Source organism: Pelophylax lessonae (genome assembly GCF_965119305.1).
Source record: "Pelophylax lessonae genome assembly, chromosome: 11".
NCBI classification, from domain to species: Eukaryota; Metazoa; Chordata; class Amphibia; order Anura; family Ranidae; genus Pelophylax; species Pelophylax lessonae.
The window spans coordinates 193,764,297-193,781,699 of NC_138778.1; the positions used below are offsets into that span (position 1 = coordinate 193,764,297).

At 42.2% G+C, this 17,403-nt stretch overlaps 1 protein-coding gene across 1 annotated transcript in view; it reads left to right on the forward strand.

Moving 5' to 3' along the window:
- Positions 1-603: 603 nt before the first annotated feature.
- Positions 604-17,403, forward strand: part of EDN3 (endothelin 3) — a 268,908-nt gene continuing 252,108 nt past the window's right edge. Inside the window, exon 1 of the mRNA XM_082272933.1 lies at positions 604-787. Within this exon, the coding sequence (XP_082129059.1) occupies positions 736-787 (52 nt within the window). The 5' untranslated portion in view covers positions 604-735. The remainder of the gene's footprint in view (positions 788-17,403) is intronic.

The following is a 17,403-nucleotide window of genomic DNA, read 5'->3' on the forward strand; positions in this document are numbered from 1 at the left end:
ACAGAGTTTGGACACTCTCTCAGGATGGCTTCCTCCTCTAGCTTTTAGCCATTTATGTACTTGGACTTATGGACTTTCTAAATAGTTGCTTAGAGGTAATTGTTACTTCGGGACAAACAGAATTTCTACTCTATAAAGTGTATGCAGCTGCTTGTGTTTCATTGTCAAAAATACAAAAAAAAATGCAAATGTGTTGTGTGTTTTTGCTTTTTTGTTTTTTTTTTTTGTCTTGTTGAGAGGCATTTCCAGTCCATTGATTATGAATAGCTTGCCTTGGCACAGTGTACCCCAGCACATATAGATGACCATGTAATGCACACATAAGTGTCAGTGAGCCCTGGTGGGGGACAAAAACCAGGATCCAAGTCCTGAAGGAAATGGTGCAAGAGTTTCTTTATTTATTTTTTTCATAGTCTATAGCTGTGCTAAAATATTCAATGTACAGTATGGTTCATTCATTGCTTGATTCCCAGGCAGGACTGCAGAGTGGTAGTGATGCTGGCATCCTGTGGGAGGCGCCTGTCCTCCACCAGCTGTATATCAGCTTGTACTGATGACTCCCCATCCAGATCAGTAGGATGTCTGCGCTGTGCTGTGCTCTGACAAGTCGTGCATTCAGCAAGGAGCTCTCATTGTGCCAGGAATGGTACTGAGCCCACAGTCTGACACGGATTATCTCATCCTGGAACTTGCAGAGCTGGGACTATACTTTGTAAACTCTACACACCTGGGTTCATGGAGCAGAGAATACTCCTCCTATTGGGGCTTCTGGTCACATCCAACACAGGTACGTGCCCTCTGGAAAGGTGGGTGAGCTAAAACAGCTTGGCACCATACAATCCAGGTAGAAGGTTCATATACTGGGGATCACAAATGCCAGCATGTCTGAACTTTGCAGAGACCTTCTGGAAACAGTCCCCCCATCTACTGTATGACTACTACTCCCAGCATGCCTCCTACATCTACTATATGACTACTGCTCCCCCATCTACTGTATGACTACTGCTCCCAGCATGCCTCCTACATCTACTGTATGACTACTTCTCCCCTATCTACTGTATGACTACTGCTCCCAGCATGCCTCCTACATCTACTGTATGACTACTGCTCCCCCATCTACTGTATGACTACTGCTCCCAGCATGCCTCCTACATCTACTGTATGACTACTACTCCCAGCATGCCTCCTACATCTACTGTATGACTACTACTCCCAGCATGCCTCCTACATCTACTGTATGACTACTGCTCCCCCATCTACTGTATGACTACTGCTCCCAGCATGCCTCCTACATCTACTGTATGACTACTGCTCCCCCATCTACTGTATGACTCCTATTCCCTCATCTACTGTATGACTACTACTCCCAGCATGCCTCCTACATCTACTGTATGACTACTTCTCCCCATCTACTGTATGACTACTACTCCCAGCATGCCTCCTACATCTACTGCTCCCCCATCTACTGTATGACTACTGCTCCCAGCATGCCTCCTACATCTACTGTATGACTACTGCTCCCAGCATGCCTCCTACATCTACTGTATGACTACTGCTCCCCCATCTACTGTATGACTCCTATTCCCTCATCTACTGTATGACTACTACTCCCAGCATGCCTCCTACATCTACTATATGACTACTTCTCCCCATCTACTGTATGACTACTACTCCCAGCATGCCTCCTACATCTACTGTATGACTACTGCTCCCCCATCTACTGTATGACTACTGCTCCCAGCATGCCTCCTACATCTACTGTATGACTACTGCTCCCAGCATGCCTCCTACAAAGTCTGTGCTTGGATCTATTGCTTTTATAAATGGTTCTATTTTTGCATTTTAAAAGTTTGGCTGCTACCTTTTTTTATTTTTATTTTTTTTGTACATGCAGCAGGTTGTCCATCACATTGTTTTGGGTAAATAGAAATATGTTTTAGGTTGGATCAGTCTGGCTTGTACTTCCATGAAACTTTGCTAGTAACTTTTTATTTTTTATTTTATTTATTTTAAATTAAGGTAAAAATGTTATGATAGGTACAGAGGCTTACAAATATTCATCAAGTCTATCAAAGTATCAAACAATGAATATTGTGCAACAGGGCCAGACTGATCTCAAAATAGAAGTATAATGTTTTGGAAAAAAAAAAAAGTATAATGAAGAAACAGTTTGCTGGTCATTTAATTAATGATGCATATTATTATTATTATTATTTGTTGAAGATGTTTATTTTGTGACAACATTATGTAACACTATAAAGGAAACGCCAAGCTGTGGTCATCACTCTCGGGCCCAAAGGAGCTTACAAACTCCTTTCCTTCCCACCATCCTCGGTTTGCCGTAGAATACATTTTATTATGTGTCCAATCTGACTAATTCGCCAAAATTGGTTCATTCATAACCGTGAAATAACCGATTTGGACAAGCTGGGTTTCTGACAGGAGTGAAGCTCTGTCTTGGCAGATGACCCCAGCTCATGAGGGGTTGACGAGTCATTACATACAGTTTAGTTGACGTATTTGCTACTTCCCAAATGCTTTAGATCAATGAATGATTTTCAGAAAACTTCCGGAGACTTCCGAATAGTAATTGCTTAGCACCCTATAGGTTTTTTAAAATCACTAGCATTATTCCTTGTACAATGTTTATGCAATTTGGATTAAAAAAGCAGCTGTCCTACACATATACAAATCAGGGCCAATGTATTATTTATTTCTTTATTTTAAATCACCCCCCACCTTTTTAGTTTTTTTTTCTTTAAGCACACAGATCGGGTTTATGTAAATAACCTGTTTTTGTTCTGTAATGGTTGCATGGTATGATTAGGCTCCATTCCCACCTGGGCATTCCGGAATCACAGGAAGAACCTGCAATTTTGCCCGTAATTCCATGAATCATAGCAAAACGTGGGACATGTGTCCAATACCATTATTTCTTAATGGCACCTCAAATGCAGTGTGATATTTTTTTTTTTTTTTTTGCCACAGTTGTCATGCGATAAATCACCCGATTCTGCCCGTGATTCCGATCCCAGGTGTGACTGGAGCCTAAGGCCCCTTTCACACATGATGTCTGTTTTTCATCCATCTGTTGACGGATAAAAAAACAGACATCAATGCATTCTCTATGGAAAAACGGATGTATATTGATGATCATTCATTTACACCAGTTTACATCGCATCCATCGTCATCCGTTTTTTTGAAACTGATCAAAGCTCCGTTTTTCTTCTGTTTAAAAAAATGGATCGGACGAAAAACAGATGTAAACTGGCCAATGGTCAGTTTTTCATCCGTTTTTGCATTGGCAGTGGATGTAAAAAAAACTGATGAGCACTGATGAAAATTGGATGAAAAACTGATGAATACTTCATCCATTTTGATGTGACTGAACTGATTAAATGAAGGGTCCGCATGTGTGAAAGGGGTCTTAGATGTGATTGCTGCATTTGTTTTCTTTTGTAGGATTTCTTTCTTCTACTTTTTATCTGGTGATACAACCAGTAAGTCTGTTGTTTTTCAAGGTGTCCTGCAGATGTAGCAGTTAGAAGATTGAGACAAACCATTTACCACTGATGGGTGCCTTCAATGATTAGCTTTTATTTACTTATGCAAAAACTTTATCCCAAAAGAAAAAAAAAAAACAGTTTGCTGTAACTGATTATAGTGTGAGCAAAAATTTGGCCTCAGTTTGTAAGTGTATTTAAATCTGCTAGTACATCTAAGGTCCCTTTCACACGGGCTTTCCGATCCGGTCCACCTGTCAGTTTTTCAGGCGGACCGGATCGGATGCTCCATGCAGCCCTATGGGGCAGCGGATGTCAGCGGAGACATCTCCTCTGACACCCGCTGCGCTCCGATCCCGATCCTGTCCGTGAAATCCGGACGGATGGAAACCCTATTTTCCATCCGTCTGGACGATCGGATAAGATCTGATGAAAATGGACAGGCGGTTCGTTATTATCCGATCTCCCGTAGAGGAGAGCGGGGATCTGACAGCTCTGTCTTTGCACACAGAGCGGAGATGGAGCTGTCATCCGCTGATCCCCCACTGAGCAAAACGGACTCCATCGGGCACACTGCGCCTGTGTGAAAGGAGCCTAAAGCCCCGTACACACGCAACGATTATCGGCCGACCGATCGTCCGTCTTTTGTCCAGAGTGGTGTTTTGTTGGTTGGAATGTGCCTAGACTGCACACGAATTTTCTCGCCCAACAAAATTCTACTTCAGAAGTGATGTCGTGTTGGTTTGCTTTCTTTGTGTTCTTTCTTCTCTGAGCATGCCCAGACTTGCTGATCAGATTTTTCCCTGTCGAAATCTGTACTGACTGCACGAAAATTGTGTTGACGGCCAACAAAAATTTTATAGTCTGCACACCAGATTTTTTTTTCGGCCGAAACGTTGGAGTTGGTTGTCGGAAGCATCATACTAACAAGCCGAAAATCGACAGATCGGTCGTCGGACGAAAATTCCCTGCCAATTTTCGACGCGTGTGTACGAGGCTTAACGCTTTTCTTCCCCCAAATTAACAATGCTGCTGTTCTAAGGTGCCTATGTGCGCCTTTATTCACAGTGAAGGCATTCTAAGGGTTCATTCACACAATATGCACTGGGGTGCATTTGTGAGTGCATTCCAAACACAAGTTGGCAACCAAAAAATAAAAAATTCTCTATGAATGCAATTCCTACCATTGCTTTATGTTGCATTTATATAGCGCTGGAAAAAAGTATGACATGCAATACAAAGCGATGCATTTACATATATGCACAAACATGCATAAACGCAATGTACTGCAAGGCAAAAAACAAATTAAATGCAACCAATGTAAAATGCACACCAATGCATTGCAACACATTACCACATTATGCAACGCGCAGCAACACAACAAGCATGTATTAACGGATGTGTTGTGGACTTGTGGTGTAAATAATCCTTAATACAGGAGGTGTGTTACTGGCCAGATTCAACCAGGTGAAAAGAGAGGGGAAAAAGCCTGAAATGGGGAAAACGAATGCAGACACCACATGTAATGTTTGCTAAGCTACAGTATAATACGTTTTTGGTTTGGGGTTTGTTACCACTTTAAGTATTACAGACAAGTCCAGCTGAATGTGACAGACTGGTAACTATGTATACTATGGGCTGAATGAATGAGAACCTTCTCAAATCATCTAATCAATGTATGATCATGTTTGCTATGTATAGTTTGTATGGTAAATGCACATGCCCATTATCCATGCTGGATCTGCTTCCTAGTGATCAAACCTTATGTTGGAGGATGGTGCCTGCCTGCGACATTTAAAAAAAATGTGCCGCTCCTAAAAGCATGGTACCGGAGTACAATGCGTTTTGCGATGTGCGTGCATTAGCAATGCGATGCATGGGGGTGGCACTGCTGTGCCTCTGTAAAAGAGCAAAGCATTTTTGTGGGATTTGCTGCATTCTGGCAACACAACAAGTGTGAACATAGCCGTAGTATCCCTTTTTAAACAGACTAACTCAGTAAAGTTACTCCGTCTTTGCTGAAATGAACTCCAAATCTGCAGGGGAAGAGCGCAAATAATAATTGAGCAGTTCTGCATGGCCCTGTTGTGACATCTGTACACCAGCAAATTTTGTCAGGTGTGTGATAATCACTGTAACACGGATACAATGTGTGTTTATTATCATCTCCTGTCATTGGCACTATGTCTGGACTTGTATATATGATTATGTTTCCTTTCTGGATGCAGCAATGTAAGGCTTGGTTCACATAATGCGATTTTTGGTGCTTTTTGCAGAAAACTCTACAATTCAATTAACATGGTTTCCTATGGACACATTCACATCTATGCTTTATTCAGCCGCTGTGTTTTTGGAAAGGGTCAGGGACGTTCTTAAATGCAAAACAGTGCTTTTTTTGGTTTAGTAGACTTTAAATGGAGAAGCTGCAGACAAGCACTACTTTTACCATGAATTGCTTTTTTCAATCTGCCCAACAACAGATTTGCCAAAAATAAATGAAAATCTAAATAAAAATAAAAAATAAATAAATGCTAAACGCATAAAAAAAGTGTGAAAAGCATGTCAAAAACACGTGTGCAAAATGCAAAACGCACTTCAGGAACCGATCAAAAGCAAACTGTATAGGTGTAGACCAAGCCTTAGACTGCAACCTGGAAGCAAAACGGCACAGTGTTAAATCCCCTTTCACCCAGGCGCCTCAGTTTTGTGGGATCCGCTTGTTTAGCGGGGATCGCTCCGCTGAGCAGGTGGATGACCGCTCCATCTCCACTCAATGTGCAAAGTGGAGACAAATATTGACCTGCTCTCCTCTGTGGGGAGATCGGGTGAAAACAGACCGCCTGTCCATTTTTATCCGATCTTATCCAGTCCATCCTTCTGGATTTTGTGGACAGGATCAGATCAGATAGCGGCCAGGGACACGGCTGACTTCTGCTGCTCCATGGGGTGACTGGAGGGTCCAATCAGGTTCACCTGAAAAAACTGACAAGCAGACCTGATCGGACAGTCCATGTGAAAGGGGCCTAAAGTTATAAATTCAGATTTAACCACTTCCCGCAAACCAAGGTACCTGTACGTCGGCTTGAAGAAGTGGTTGTACCAGGGTGATGCCTGCAGCTGCAGGCGTCAATCCTGGTCCTTTTTTTTTTTTTTTCTTTTTTTTTTTTTTAGAGCCAGCAGTCGGCTTTCAGGAGATACTCAGAATCTGCTCGGCCGTTATCACAGCAATCAGGAGGGGACGTTACCACCCTCCCCCATTTCGCCGCTCTGCCCGGGTCTCCCGTCCCACTGGGAGACCTAAGCAACCAGTCTACTGGCTGGTTAGAGTCCTGAACGAAGCCAGATTCGGCTTTGATTGGGTTTTCGATCAAGTAACCCGGAAGCAAGGTCCCGACGTCACTTCCAGTTTACTTGGCTGCTAATGGCACTGATTTAAAAAAAACTGATAGTATTCAAAAATGCCGGTTTTGGCATTTTGAATACTTTGAAGTGCATTAGAGAGGTCTGTTTACTGTCACAAGGGATTGGCATTACATTCTTTGTGACAGCAAAAAAAGTGATCATATATTTTTTTTTTTTTTTTAGGAACATTGTTAAAAATAAAAAAATTCATTAGAAAAAAAATACAATTTTAAAGCGTCTCTGTCCCTGTGAGCTCACGCACCTAAGAAAATGCATACATAAGTTGCGCTTGCAAATGTAAATGGTGTTCAAATCACACGTCAGGTATTGCTACGATCGTCAGAGCAAGAGCAATAATTCTAGTACAAGACCACCTCTGTAACTGTTAACTGGTAACTGTTAAAAATTGTTAAAGTGTCGCCTATGGAGATTTTTTAGTACCGTACTTTGTCGCCATTCCATGAGTGTGAGCAATTTTAAACCGTAACATGTGCAGTATCTGTTTACTCTGCGTGACATCATCTTTCACAATATACAAAAAACTTGGCCAACTTTTACTGTTTAGATTTTTTTTTTTTTTAGATTCAGTGAAGTTTGCGTTTGAAAGACCGCTGTGCAAATACCGCATGCCAGAAAATATTTCAATGACAGACATTTTATTCCCCAGAGTCTTGGCTGACAAGAAATATTTATAATTTTGGGGGTTCTAAGTAATTTTCTAGCAAAAAATACTGATTTTGACTTCTAAACAACATGTGTCAGAAATAGGCCTGGTCCTTAACCACTTTACCACTAGAGGATTTTGCTGTCTTACGTCTGGGCCACTTTTTTGCGATTCGGCACTGTGCGAATTTAACTGACAATTGCGCGGTCATGCGATGCCGTACCCAAACGAAATTTACGTCCTTTTTTTCCCACAAACAGAGCTTTCTTTTGGTGGGATTTGATCACCTGTGCGATTTTTACTTTTTGCGCTATAAACAAAAAAAGAGCGTTTATTTTGAAAAAATAACAATATTTTTAACATTTTTTTTATATGAAATTCCCCCCCAAAAAAAATGTAAAAATCAAATTTTTTTTTAAATTTTTGGCCAATTTGTTTCTGCTACCTATGTTTGGTAAAAAAAATCACAATAAGCGTATTTTGATTGGTTTGCGCAAAAGTTATTGCGTTTACCAACTAAGGGAAAGATTTCTGTCATTTTTGGTGTTTTTTTTTTTTTTTAATGAGTAATGGCGGCGATCTGCGGTTTTTTTTTTTTTTTTTTTCTTGTGGGACTGCGACATTGCGGAGGACAGATCGGACCCTTGACTGACATTTTTGACACTTTTGGGGGTACCAGTGACATTACTGCAGTAATCAGTGCTATATATATGCACTGTTACTGTAAAAATGACACTGGCAGGGAAGGGGTTAATTTTATTGGAGAGGGAGGGGCTAATGTATGCCTGGTGCTTACTAACGTGTGTGGGGGGAGGTGACTGAGTGAGTCAGGGACAGATCGCATGTTTAGCTATGCTGAACCATGCTATCTGTCCCTGCCTGTCAACTTGGGAGATCCGCCCGCTCTGTTTGCACAAGCGGGCGGATCTCCACACTCGATACCCCGACGATCGGGGCAGCGGCGATCGCCACCGCTCCTCCCCTGGCCCGACTCCCGCTGAGACTGAATACAGCGGGAGAGAGCCTCCGGCGGCGCGCGAGCGCCGCCTACAGGGGGAGGAGTCCAGCGACGTAGTACTACGTCGCTGGACGATAACGAGCCACATTGCTGCAGTAGCAGCAATGTGAGCAGACCTAAAGTGGTTAAGTGATTAATTTAAACAATTTTTTTTTTTTTTAATTGCTGGCCCGCATTATATACTGCGCTAGCTAGGTGTTTTGCAAAGTTGTAGCACTTGGGGCTTTTAGGTCCCATTCACACCTAAGCACAAATCTTGATGCTATAATACCCTCAACAGTACAAAATCCTATTATTTTAAGTGGCACCTGTTCACATCCGAGTACCGAGGCACCTGTTGCTTCAAAAGTACAGGAGCTTCTTTTCAGGTAGATCTGGGCTTTTTTGACCCCTGTAGATTTCAAGATGAGCGCTTAAGAAAATGTACGTTACATGCAGTTTTCAGATACCTCCTTAAATAATATATGTGCCCAAAAAAAAGCATGAAAAAAATGCCCATAAAATCACCTAAATATGCCACGCTCAAGTGTGAACGTAGCCTCACAAAATACAAAAAAAAAAGCAGCAAGCACCGCCATGAGTTACTCAATTCTAATGTAAGGTTACATCATAAAGTGACAGTTTAGCTTCTACAGGTGAAAGAATAAAAAAAAAAAGGACTGTAGAAGACTGTTTTGTATTGCATCATAAAATGTATGTGTGTTTTAATGAGAGATTGCTTAAATTTCTGTGGTGTGTGACAGCTTGCAGATGTGACTGCATCTGGGAAGTTTCACAAACATGGGAAATGCAATGCTTTTCAGTGCACTAACGCATACTTTTTTGGCTCAAAGGAATATATACTGTAGTATTGTAGATTTCAGTATTTCCTAAATATTAAATCTCCCTGATTTTTACATTTGCTCCAAAAAAAAAAAAAAAGTCTGTTGACTTGCATAAAGTGTTTGTCAATTGCTGGGGTCCAATAGTGGCACATTACATCTTAGCCTGGGTTACATAGTTAGTGAGGTTGAAAAACGACATCAGTCCATCCAGTTCAACCTATGATGTGTGTGTGTTTGCTGTTAACCGTACATTGTATACCCCTGTATGTTGTGGTCTTTAAGGTGCCCATCTAATAGTTTTTTGAAACTATCGATGCTCCCTGCTGATACGACTGTTTGTGGAAGAGAATTCCACATCCTTACCGCTCTTACAGTGAAGAACCCCCTACGTATTTTAAAGTTAAACTGCCTTTCCTCTACTTTTAGTGAGTGACCACGTGTCTTATTGTATTCCCTTTCTCTGAATAGTTTGTTCCTTATGCTAGGGTCACCAGTACAGTATTTGTACATTGATATCATACCCCCCCCTCAATCGTCTCTTCTCCAGAGAGAATAAGTTCAGTGCTTGTAGTCTTTCCTCATAGCTGATGTCCTCCATTCCCCTAATTATCTTTGTTGCCCTACTCTGGACTCTTTACAGTTCCAGCACATCCTTCCTGAGGACCGGTGCCCAGAACTGGACAGCATACTCCAGATGTGGCCGGACCAGAGTCTTGTAGAGAGGGAGAATAATCTCTTTATTTCTGGAGTGAATCCCATTTTTTATACATCCCAGTATTCTGTTGGCTTTGCTTTCAGCGGCTTGGCATTGCATGCCACTGCCAAGCCTGTTGTCTACCAGTACCCCCAGGTCCTTTTGCATCTTAGACTCACCCAGAGGTCCCCCCCCCCCCCCCCCCTCCTAGTGAGTAGCTTGCTTTCTGGTTTCTGGCACCCAAGTGCATTCCTTTACATTTCTCAACATTAAACCTCACCTGCCATATAGTTGCCCACCCCAAATTGTATCGGGTGCATGAGCCTGGATACATTGACTAGGGTACTGGTGTTAAGTAAAGTGTTTACTAATCTTTAGGACCTATTTACACTATTGCCATGTAATAGCACTGGGCTTCAATGAGTGCTTTAGTGAAATGTGCAGCATCACACTTTACAGGCATTGCTATGCATTTCTTTTTGAATGGCACTCCAATGCACTAAGGAAAAACGCCTGAGGCCTCCAGAATACTGTGTCCAGTTCTGGAGGCCTCCCTTACAAAGAGATATGGATAAGATACAAAGAGTCCAGAGATGGGTAACAAAGTAGTTGATGCTTTGAATAAACTTCCAGCAGAAGTAGTGAGTCAGTCATCAGTAATTGGCTCCAAACATGCTTGGGACAAACACAGATCTATAATTGGACAAAAAAGTTAATGAACAAATAAATGGGCAGACTCGATGGACTACTGTCTTTTTTTTTTTTTTTTTTCTTTTGCTGTAACTTTTCCATGTTTCTGCACCTGCATTGCAGAATGACCTAACGCACAGTAGTTGCGTTACAAAAAAGGGTCCAGTTTGCTTTTCGGAACGTCAGGCTGTGTTATGAAAGCCCATTAATAATTATTGGCTGCCATGAAATAGTGTTAACACACATTAATATAAACCCTTAAATATCTGTCACCAATAAAAGTGTTGTTGTTCATATAGCAGTTCAGGGATTTACATAAAGCAATATCTTTTCCACTAAACAATGAATAATGTTATTATGTAGTACAAAATTTGCTACAATGGTCAGCATTTTCTCCCACTACGCATAAATATTCTGTATTTTATATTCTTAATCATCAGTATTTTACAAATAAACATTTAAAAAAGGATGCACCAATGATACAAACATACATTTTGTAAAAAGAGACCAAAGCAAAACCTGTTTGCCTTCAGACTCTCTCAGCTCAATCACCTCTCCTCTCGTATCAGTACAATTAATGGACCAGTCCACCCAATTTTAGTTTTGATTGAGATGTTTTGATTGAGATTACATCTCTAAAGCCTCGTACACACGATCTCATTATCGGACAAACCTTCGTCCGTTTTTTTTTGTTGCATGCTTGTCTCAAATCGAAATTGAAGAGGTTACTCTCATACAAAGATTCTCCTACGAAAGAATTCAACTTCAGAAGTGATGTATTCAACTTCAGAAGTGATGTATTCAACTTCAGAAGTGATGTAATGTGTTGAATTGTTTTGTATGTATTCTTTCGTTTCCGAGTATGCGTAGTCTTGCTCTTATGGTTTTTTTTCTGACGAAAACTGTACTAACTAAAAAAAAGTTGTGTTAACGTACGATAGAAATTTTATAGCCTGCACATTCAGCTTTTGTCTTACAAAAATTAGTTATCGGCTGTCCAAAGCACGATCCGAAAATCGGCAGATCGTTCGGACAAAATGTTACTTCCAATTGTCTTATTGTGTGTACAGACCTTTAGGGATTCTAGAGTGGACATCTCCACATCTGAATTCCCAGCTTGCCCACCTACCACTGGCAATAAAAGTATCAAGTATTGGTTTCATCGTTCGTTTTCATTTTAAGAAAATCTAAAGGAGAAAATTAATCTGAACTCCTGTAGAAAAAGATAACGGAAATACACATTTTTGGGTTGAGTAGTGTTATTCAACTAACTTGTTAAAACAGTAGGTTCCCTTTTAGCGCCGGTTCACACTGGCGCGACGCTACTTTCAGGGGCGACCTCCGAGATCGCGGTGCGAGCAGCGCGCCGCGACCTCGGAGCGGCCGCCACAGACTTCATAACATTGAAGTCTATGTCGGTCGCCTCCTGGTCGCCCCAAAGAAGCTCCGGACCCTTTTTCTAGGTCGGAGCGACTTGTGTCGCTCCTATTAGAACGGGTCCGTAGCTTCCCTATGGGAGGCGACCTGCGGCGACCTGTGAGGCGACCAGGTCGCCTCACAGGTCGCCCTAGTGTGAACCGGGGCTAACTTCTGTAATACCCCCCCCCCCCCAAAAAAAAGCATCAACAAAAAATGGTTTCAGTACTCTTATTTAAAGGAGCTGGAAAGACAGAAGATTTTTTTTTTATTTTAATGCATTCTAGGCAATAGGATAAAAAGCATTTTGTGTGAAGCAGCCTCCCCTCAGTCCCCCCTAATACTTACCTGAGCCTCATCTCTATCCAGCGATGCCCACGAGTCCCTCGGCTATCCGGGACTCTTCCCTCCTGATAGGCTGAGACACAGCCATGGTGTCATTGGCTCCTGCGCCTGTCAATCAAAGTCAGTTAGCCAATTGGGAGGGAGGGGGCGGGGCCGAACCACAGCTCTGTGTCTGAATGGACACAGAGTTTCAGCTCAGCTCGGGTACCCCCATAGCAAGCTGCTTGCTGTGGGGGCACTCGATAGGAGGGAAAGGCCAAAGGAGCAAAGAGGGACCCAAGAAGAAGCAGCTGCACAGAGGAGGTAAGTATAACATGTATTTTTTTTTTTTTTTTTTAAAAAGGAGTCTTTACAATCTTTTTAAGATAGTGTGTGAAGTGACGTCTTTTATATCCCTGTAGTGAGCAGTGTTTCCAGGGCACAATGGCTGTTAGCAAATTTTATTCCAGCTTCCATACACCTGTTTCAGGATATTTAGTCATGGTTAGTGCAAGATAGGGAGACATTTACTAATTAACCTCCCTAGCGGTATTCCCGAGTGTGGCTCGGGGTTAACTTTCAGTACCAAAAGAGGTAACCCTGAGCCACACTCGGGATTATCCCAGAATGTTACTCACCTTCCCTGCGCTCCCCCAGGGTCCTCACAGTCTCTCCCCGCTTTGTGCACGGCCGATTGCCGACACTTGCCTTCCGGTTCCCTCCCTACGAGCTTTGCGACGCAGGGGGGTGGAACCAGTGGCAAATTCAAAAGTGTAAAAAACACAAATGACATGATGCAAAGCTGTGATCCAAACAGATTACACTGTATCATGCCATTTCACCACAGGATTTCACCTGGTGACTTTTCCAGTGCCCTGCCTGTGCTTTTCCAGTGCTTTGTGCCTGGAAAATTTTGAAGGACCATGGCGTCCACAAAGCAATCTTTTTTGCGCAAAAGCGATTGTAGACGAACTGGAAAACAGCGACAGCGAAACGGAGTTACTTGAAGAACTGAGCGATAGCGATTCATGGGAAAATTCGTCATCAGGTATGGAAGGTAACGACCGCGACGATTCTGATGTCTCTTTCTGGCACGTAGTTGTGGAATTTGGGAAGTATATCAAATGATTCTTCAGAATTTGCCAGAAAGAGACATCAGAATCGTCGCTGTTGTCCCTTTCCGTACCTGATGACGAATTTTCCCACGAATCGTATCGCTCAGTTCTTCAAGTAACTCCGTTACGCTGTCGCTGTTTTCCAGTTCGTCTAAAATCGCTTTTGCGCAAAAAGAATTATTTTTGGACGCCATGGTCGTTCTCAGTTTTCCAGGCACAAAGCCCTGGAAAAGCACAGGCAGGGCACTGGAAAAGTCACCAGGTGAAATCCTGTGGTGAAATGGCATGATACAGTGTAATCCGTTACGTCGCAACGCTCGCAGGCAAGGGAACCGGAAGACAGGTGCTGGCATCTGCCAAGCACACAGCGGGAGGACGGCAGGGGATCGCAGGGGAAGGTGAGTTTTAAAATGTAGAACAACAGATTTCCATGCAAAAGAATTTACCGCTTTTAGCACAGAAATCCGGGCATAATCAGACCGCTAGGGAGGTTATTTACTAAAGGATTTGAGCATCTTTACTCAATACAGCAATTCCTGTTTAGGGTCAGTGGACACTAGGTGCCTGAAAAAACCTGTGGCAGAAACAAACACTCATAATGACTCGTATTGCACAAGCGTTTAGGTGCATTTTGCTTTTATAAGGGTTTTTTTTTTTTTATTGCTTGCTTGCTTAGTTGTAGGCTACGATATTTTAAAGTAGTATTTAAAAGCTTAAGGTTTTTACCTTTTTTATGTATTCTCTGCATTAAGAACTAAAACATTCTGTGACCAAATCTCTCTCCCCAAATACGTACCTTAGCCTGATCTCCTGATCTCAATCAATCAAGAATAGCGGCTCTTTCTGCTTTCTCTTTCTCTCTCTGTCTATGGATGCAGGCAGCACTGCTTGGAATGGAGCCTGCACAAGTGACTCCTATAAGGGCACTTGCTGAAGAGGAGGAGGCAAGAGCTCCGGTGGGGGACCCCAGAAGAAGAGGGTTGGAGCAGTTCTGTGCAAAACCAGTAAAATATAACAACATTATTATTTTTTAAAAAAATAAACCGTAGAATCACTTTAATTGGCTCACTCCACAATAAACACAGTAACGTACGATGTGGCCTTTTTTTGGGTTGTTTTTCCTGCCTCACCCTGAGCTGTTTAGTTAACCTGGCAACTGCAAGAGAAAATGTTATTCAAGACATCAGAGGAGCCGAATGCTGGTAATGTATTGCAGTCCATATGTTTGGTTGGGGTGGAAAACCTGCTGAGATTATGGAGGCTATCATTGCTAACCTTACTTCTGAAAGTGTTATGCCCTGTACACACGAGTAGAAATTCGGCCGTAAAATTTCATCCGACGACCGATTTGCCAATTTTTGGCTTGTTAGTATGGTGCTTCCGACAACCAACTCCGACTTTTCGGGCAAAAAAATCCTGGTGTGCAGGCTATAAAATTTTTGTCGACCGTCAAAACACGTCCGATTTTCGTCTCATTAGTACAGATTTCGATGGGGAAAAATCTTATGAGCAAGACTAAGCATGCTCAGAGATGAAAGAACACAAAGAAAGCAATCCAACACATGACATCACTTCTGAAGTAGAATTCTGTCGTGCGGGAAAATTCGTGTGCAGTCTAGAGCACATTCCAACACACAGACCCCACTCTGGACAAAAGACGGACGACCGGTCGGCGGAAATTCATTGCGTGTGTACGAGGCTTTAGTTGCCTTGATGTTATGATGATGATTCAATCGTTTTATTAAGCAGAGACTCACAACAAGCATGCAAATTAGGAGAGTCAAGCTAATTCTGTCATTCCTATCTACATGATTTTTTTTTTTTTTTTTTTTCGAAGAGTCCACCAGAAAAAAGTATTTTTAGGGGGAGCTCAGCAATAGCAGCCTCTAAATGTTTCTCAGTACAGAATTCCTTTGCAAGTGTAAGTTTATTAATGGAGAACGTTAATGCTTGTTACACAATGCCTTCTCCTCAGATTCAGGATCTAGTTTCAGGGATATCCCTTTTCCGACTGTATAGTTGGAGATCGGTGTCACATTTGATTTGCTTGATTGATTATGTCTTGGGGGAGAATGTCTGTCTGATGAAATTAAGGTTTTTTTTTTTTGTTTTTTTTAACAAAAGAATCTACTATTGTAATGTTCTTTCTTTATTCTTTCTCTAATTACTGGGCAATTCTTACTCTGTTTAGAAATGACACATATACATTTAAGTCATATTCATTTGTCATGCCTTTTTTTTTTTTTTTTTTTTTTTTTTTTTTTAGTTTTGGATAGAGGCTTTATTGGGAGGCTAGAGGCTATCTGGGTCAGAGGCTCAAGGTATTGAACCTGCTGGGTCAGCATAGTAGCCTGGAAATCAGCCTTTTTTTTTTTTTTTTTGGGAGAGGTCAGTGGTGGAAGCCCACTTGTTTTACATGCTACAGGTTCCCTTGAATAAGTCTGAACAGATTGCCACTAAACATTATACAGAAAAGATTGTTCTTTTGTTGGGTAATGCAGTGTTTATCAACCTTTTTTCAGTCAAAAATTTTGCACAGACTTGTAAAAAACTAAACTTAAAGCTTTACATAAGGGAGCAGCATCCAAACGTGGAGGACACCCAACAGCAGCATCCGCACATGGAGGACACCCAACATTAGAGGTGATTTATTCATAGAAAATAAAACTTTGCACACTGGTACTGACTATTATCCCAGCTCTCTTTTCCCCTTATTTTCTCCCCCTCGCTCCGCTTATTTGACCCCAGTACTGACTGAGAGGGGGAAGGAGAGGGCAAACAATTGCACTGTGCAGGCGGCCAGTGTCCTCTTTAACTCCTTCTTCTAGTGGAACTTTAGGCTCCAAAATGAAAATGTCTGGACCGACATGCTTTGTCTCTTCTGCATTAAAGCTACTTACCTGCCTGTCCACTCCTGTACAGTGGACTTCACAAATTTGGCAATGCTGAATCTGGCGGAAACCCCACAAGTGCAGGAGTGACATCATCTTGGCCTGGCCAATGACAGTGGCTGGCAATCAAGACCCGGAAGTTGGCCGCTCAAAGAGGTCAGTAGCCAACAGTGAGTTCCAGGGATGGCACATCACTCTACAACTATTGATGTCATTAGTACTTAGGTCGTTGATCATTGGCCTGCATGGTTCTCAAGGTTGTAATTCACAATGGAATCCTGTGGCTTTGTGTAACAGAAAAGCAGGCTTGATCCACCCGCACTGGCTTGTATGCAATTTGGGGTAATTTTTAAAGGTGTTGTAAAGTCAGAAGGTTTTTTTTTATCTTCATGCATTCTATGCATGAAGATAAAATCCTTCTGTGTGCAGCAGCTCCCCTTAGCCTCCTAATACTTACCTGAGCCCCTTTTCTATCCAGCGATGTCCACGAGCGCCTCAGCCGTCCAGGACTCTCTCTCCTGATTGGCTGAGACACAGCAGAAGCACCATTGGCTCCCACTACTGTTAATCAACTCAGCCAATCAGGAAAGAATGGCAGATCTGTGTCTGAATGGATACACGGAGCTGCAGCTCAGCTCGGGTGCCCCTATTGCAAGCTGCTTGCTGTGGGGGCACTCAACAGGAGAGAGGGGCCAGGAGCTTCAGCCAGGGACCCGAGAAGAGGAGGATCCGGGCTGCCCTGTCCAAAACTACTGCACAGTGGAGGTAAGTATAAAATATTTGTTATTTTAATAGAAAAAAAAGACTTTACAATCACTTTAAAAATTTTGCCTGAAGAACCCAGAAGGAATATGTATCACA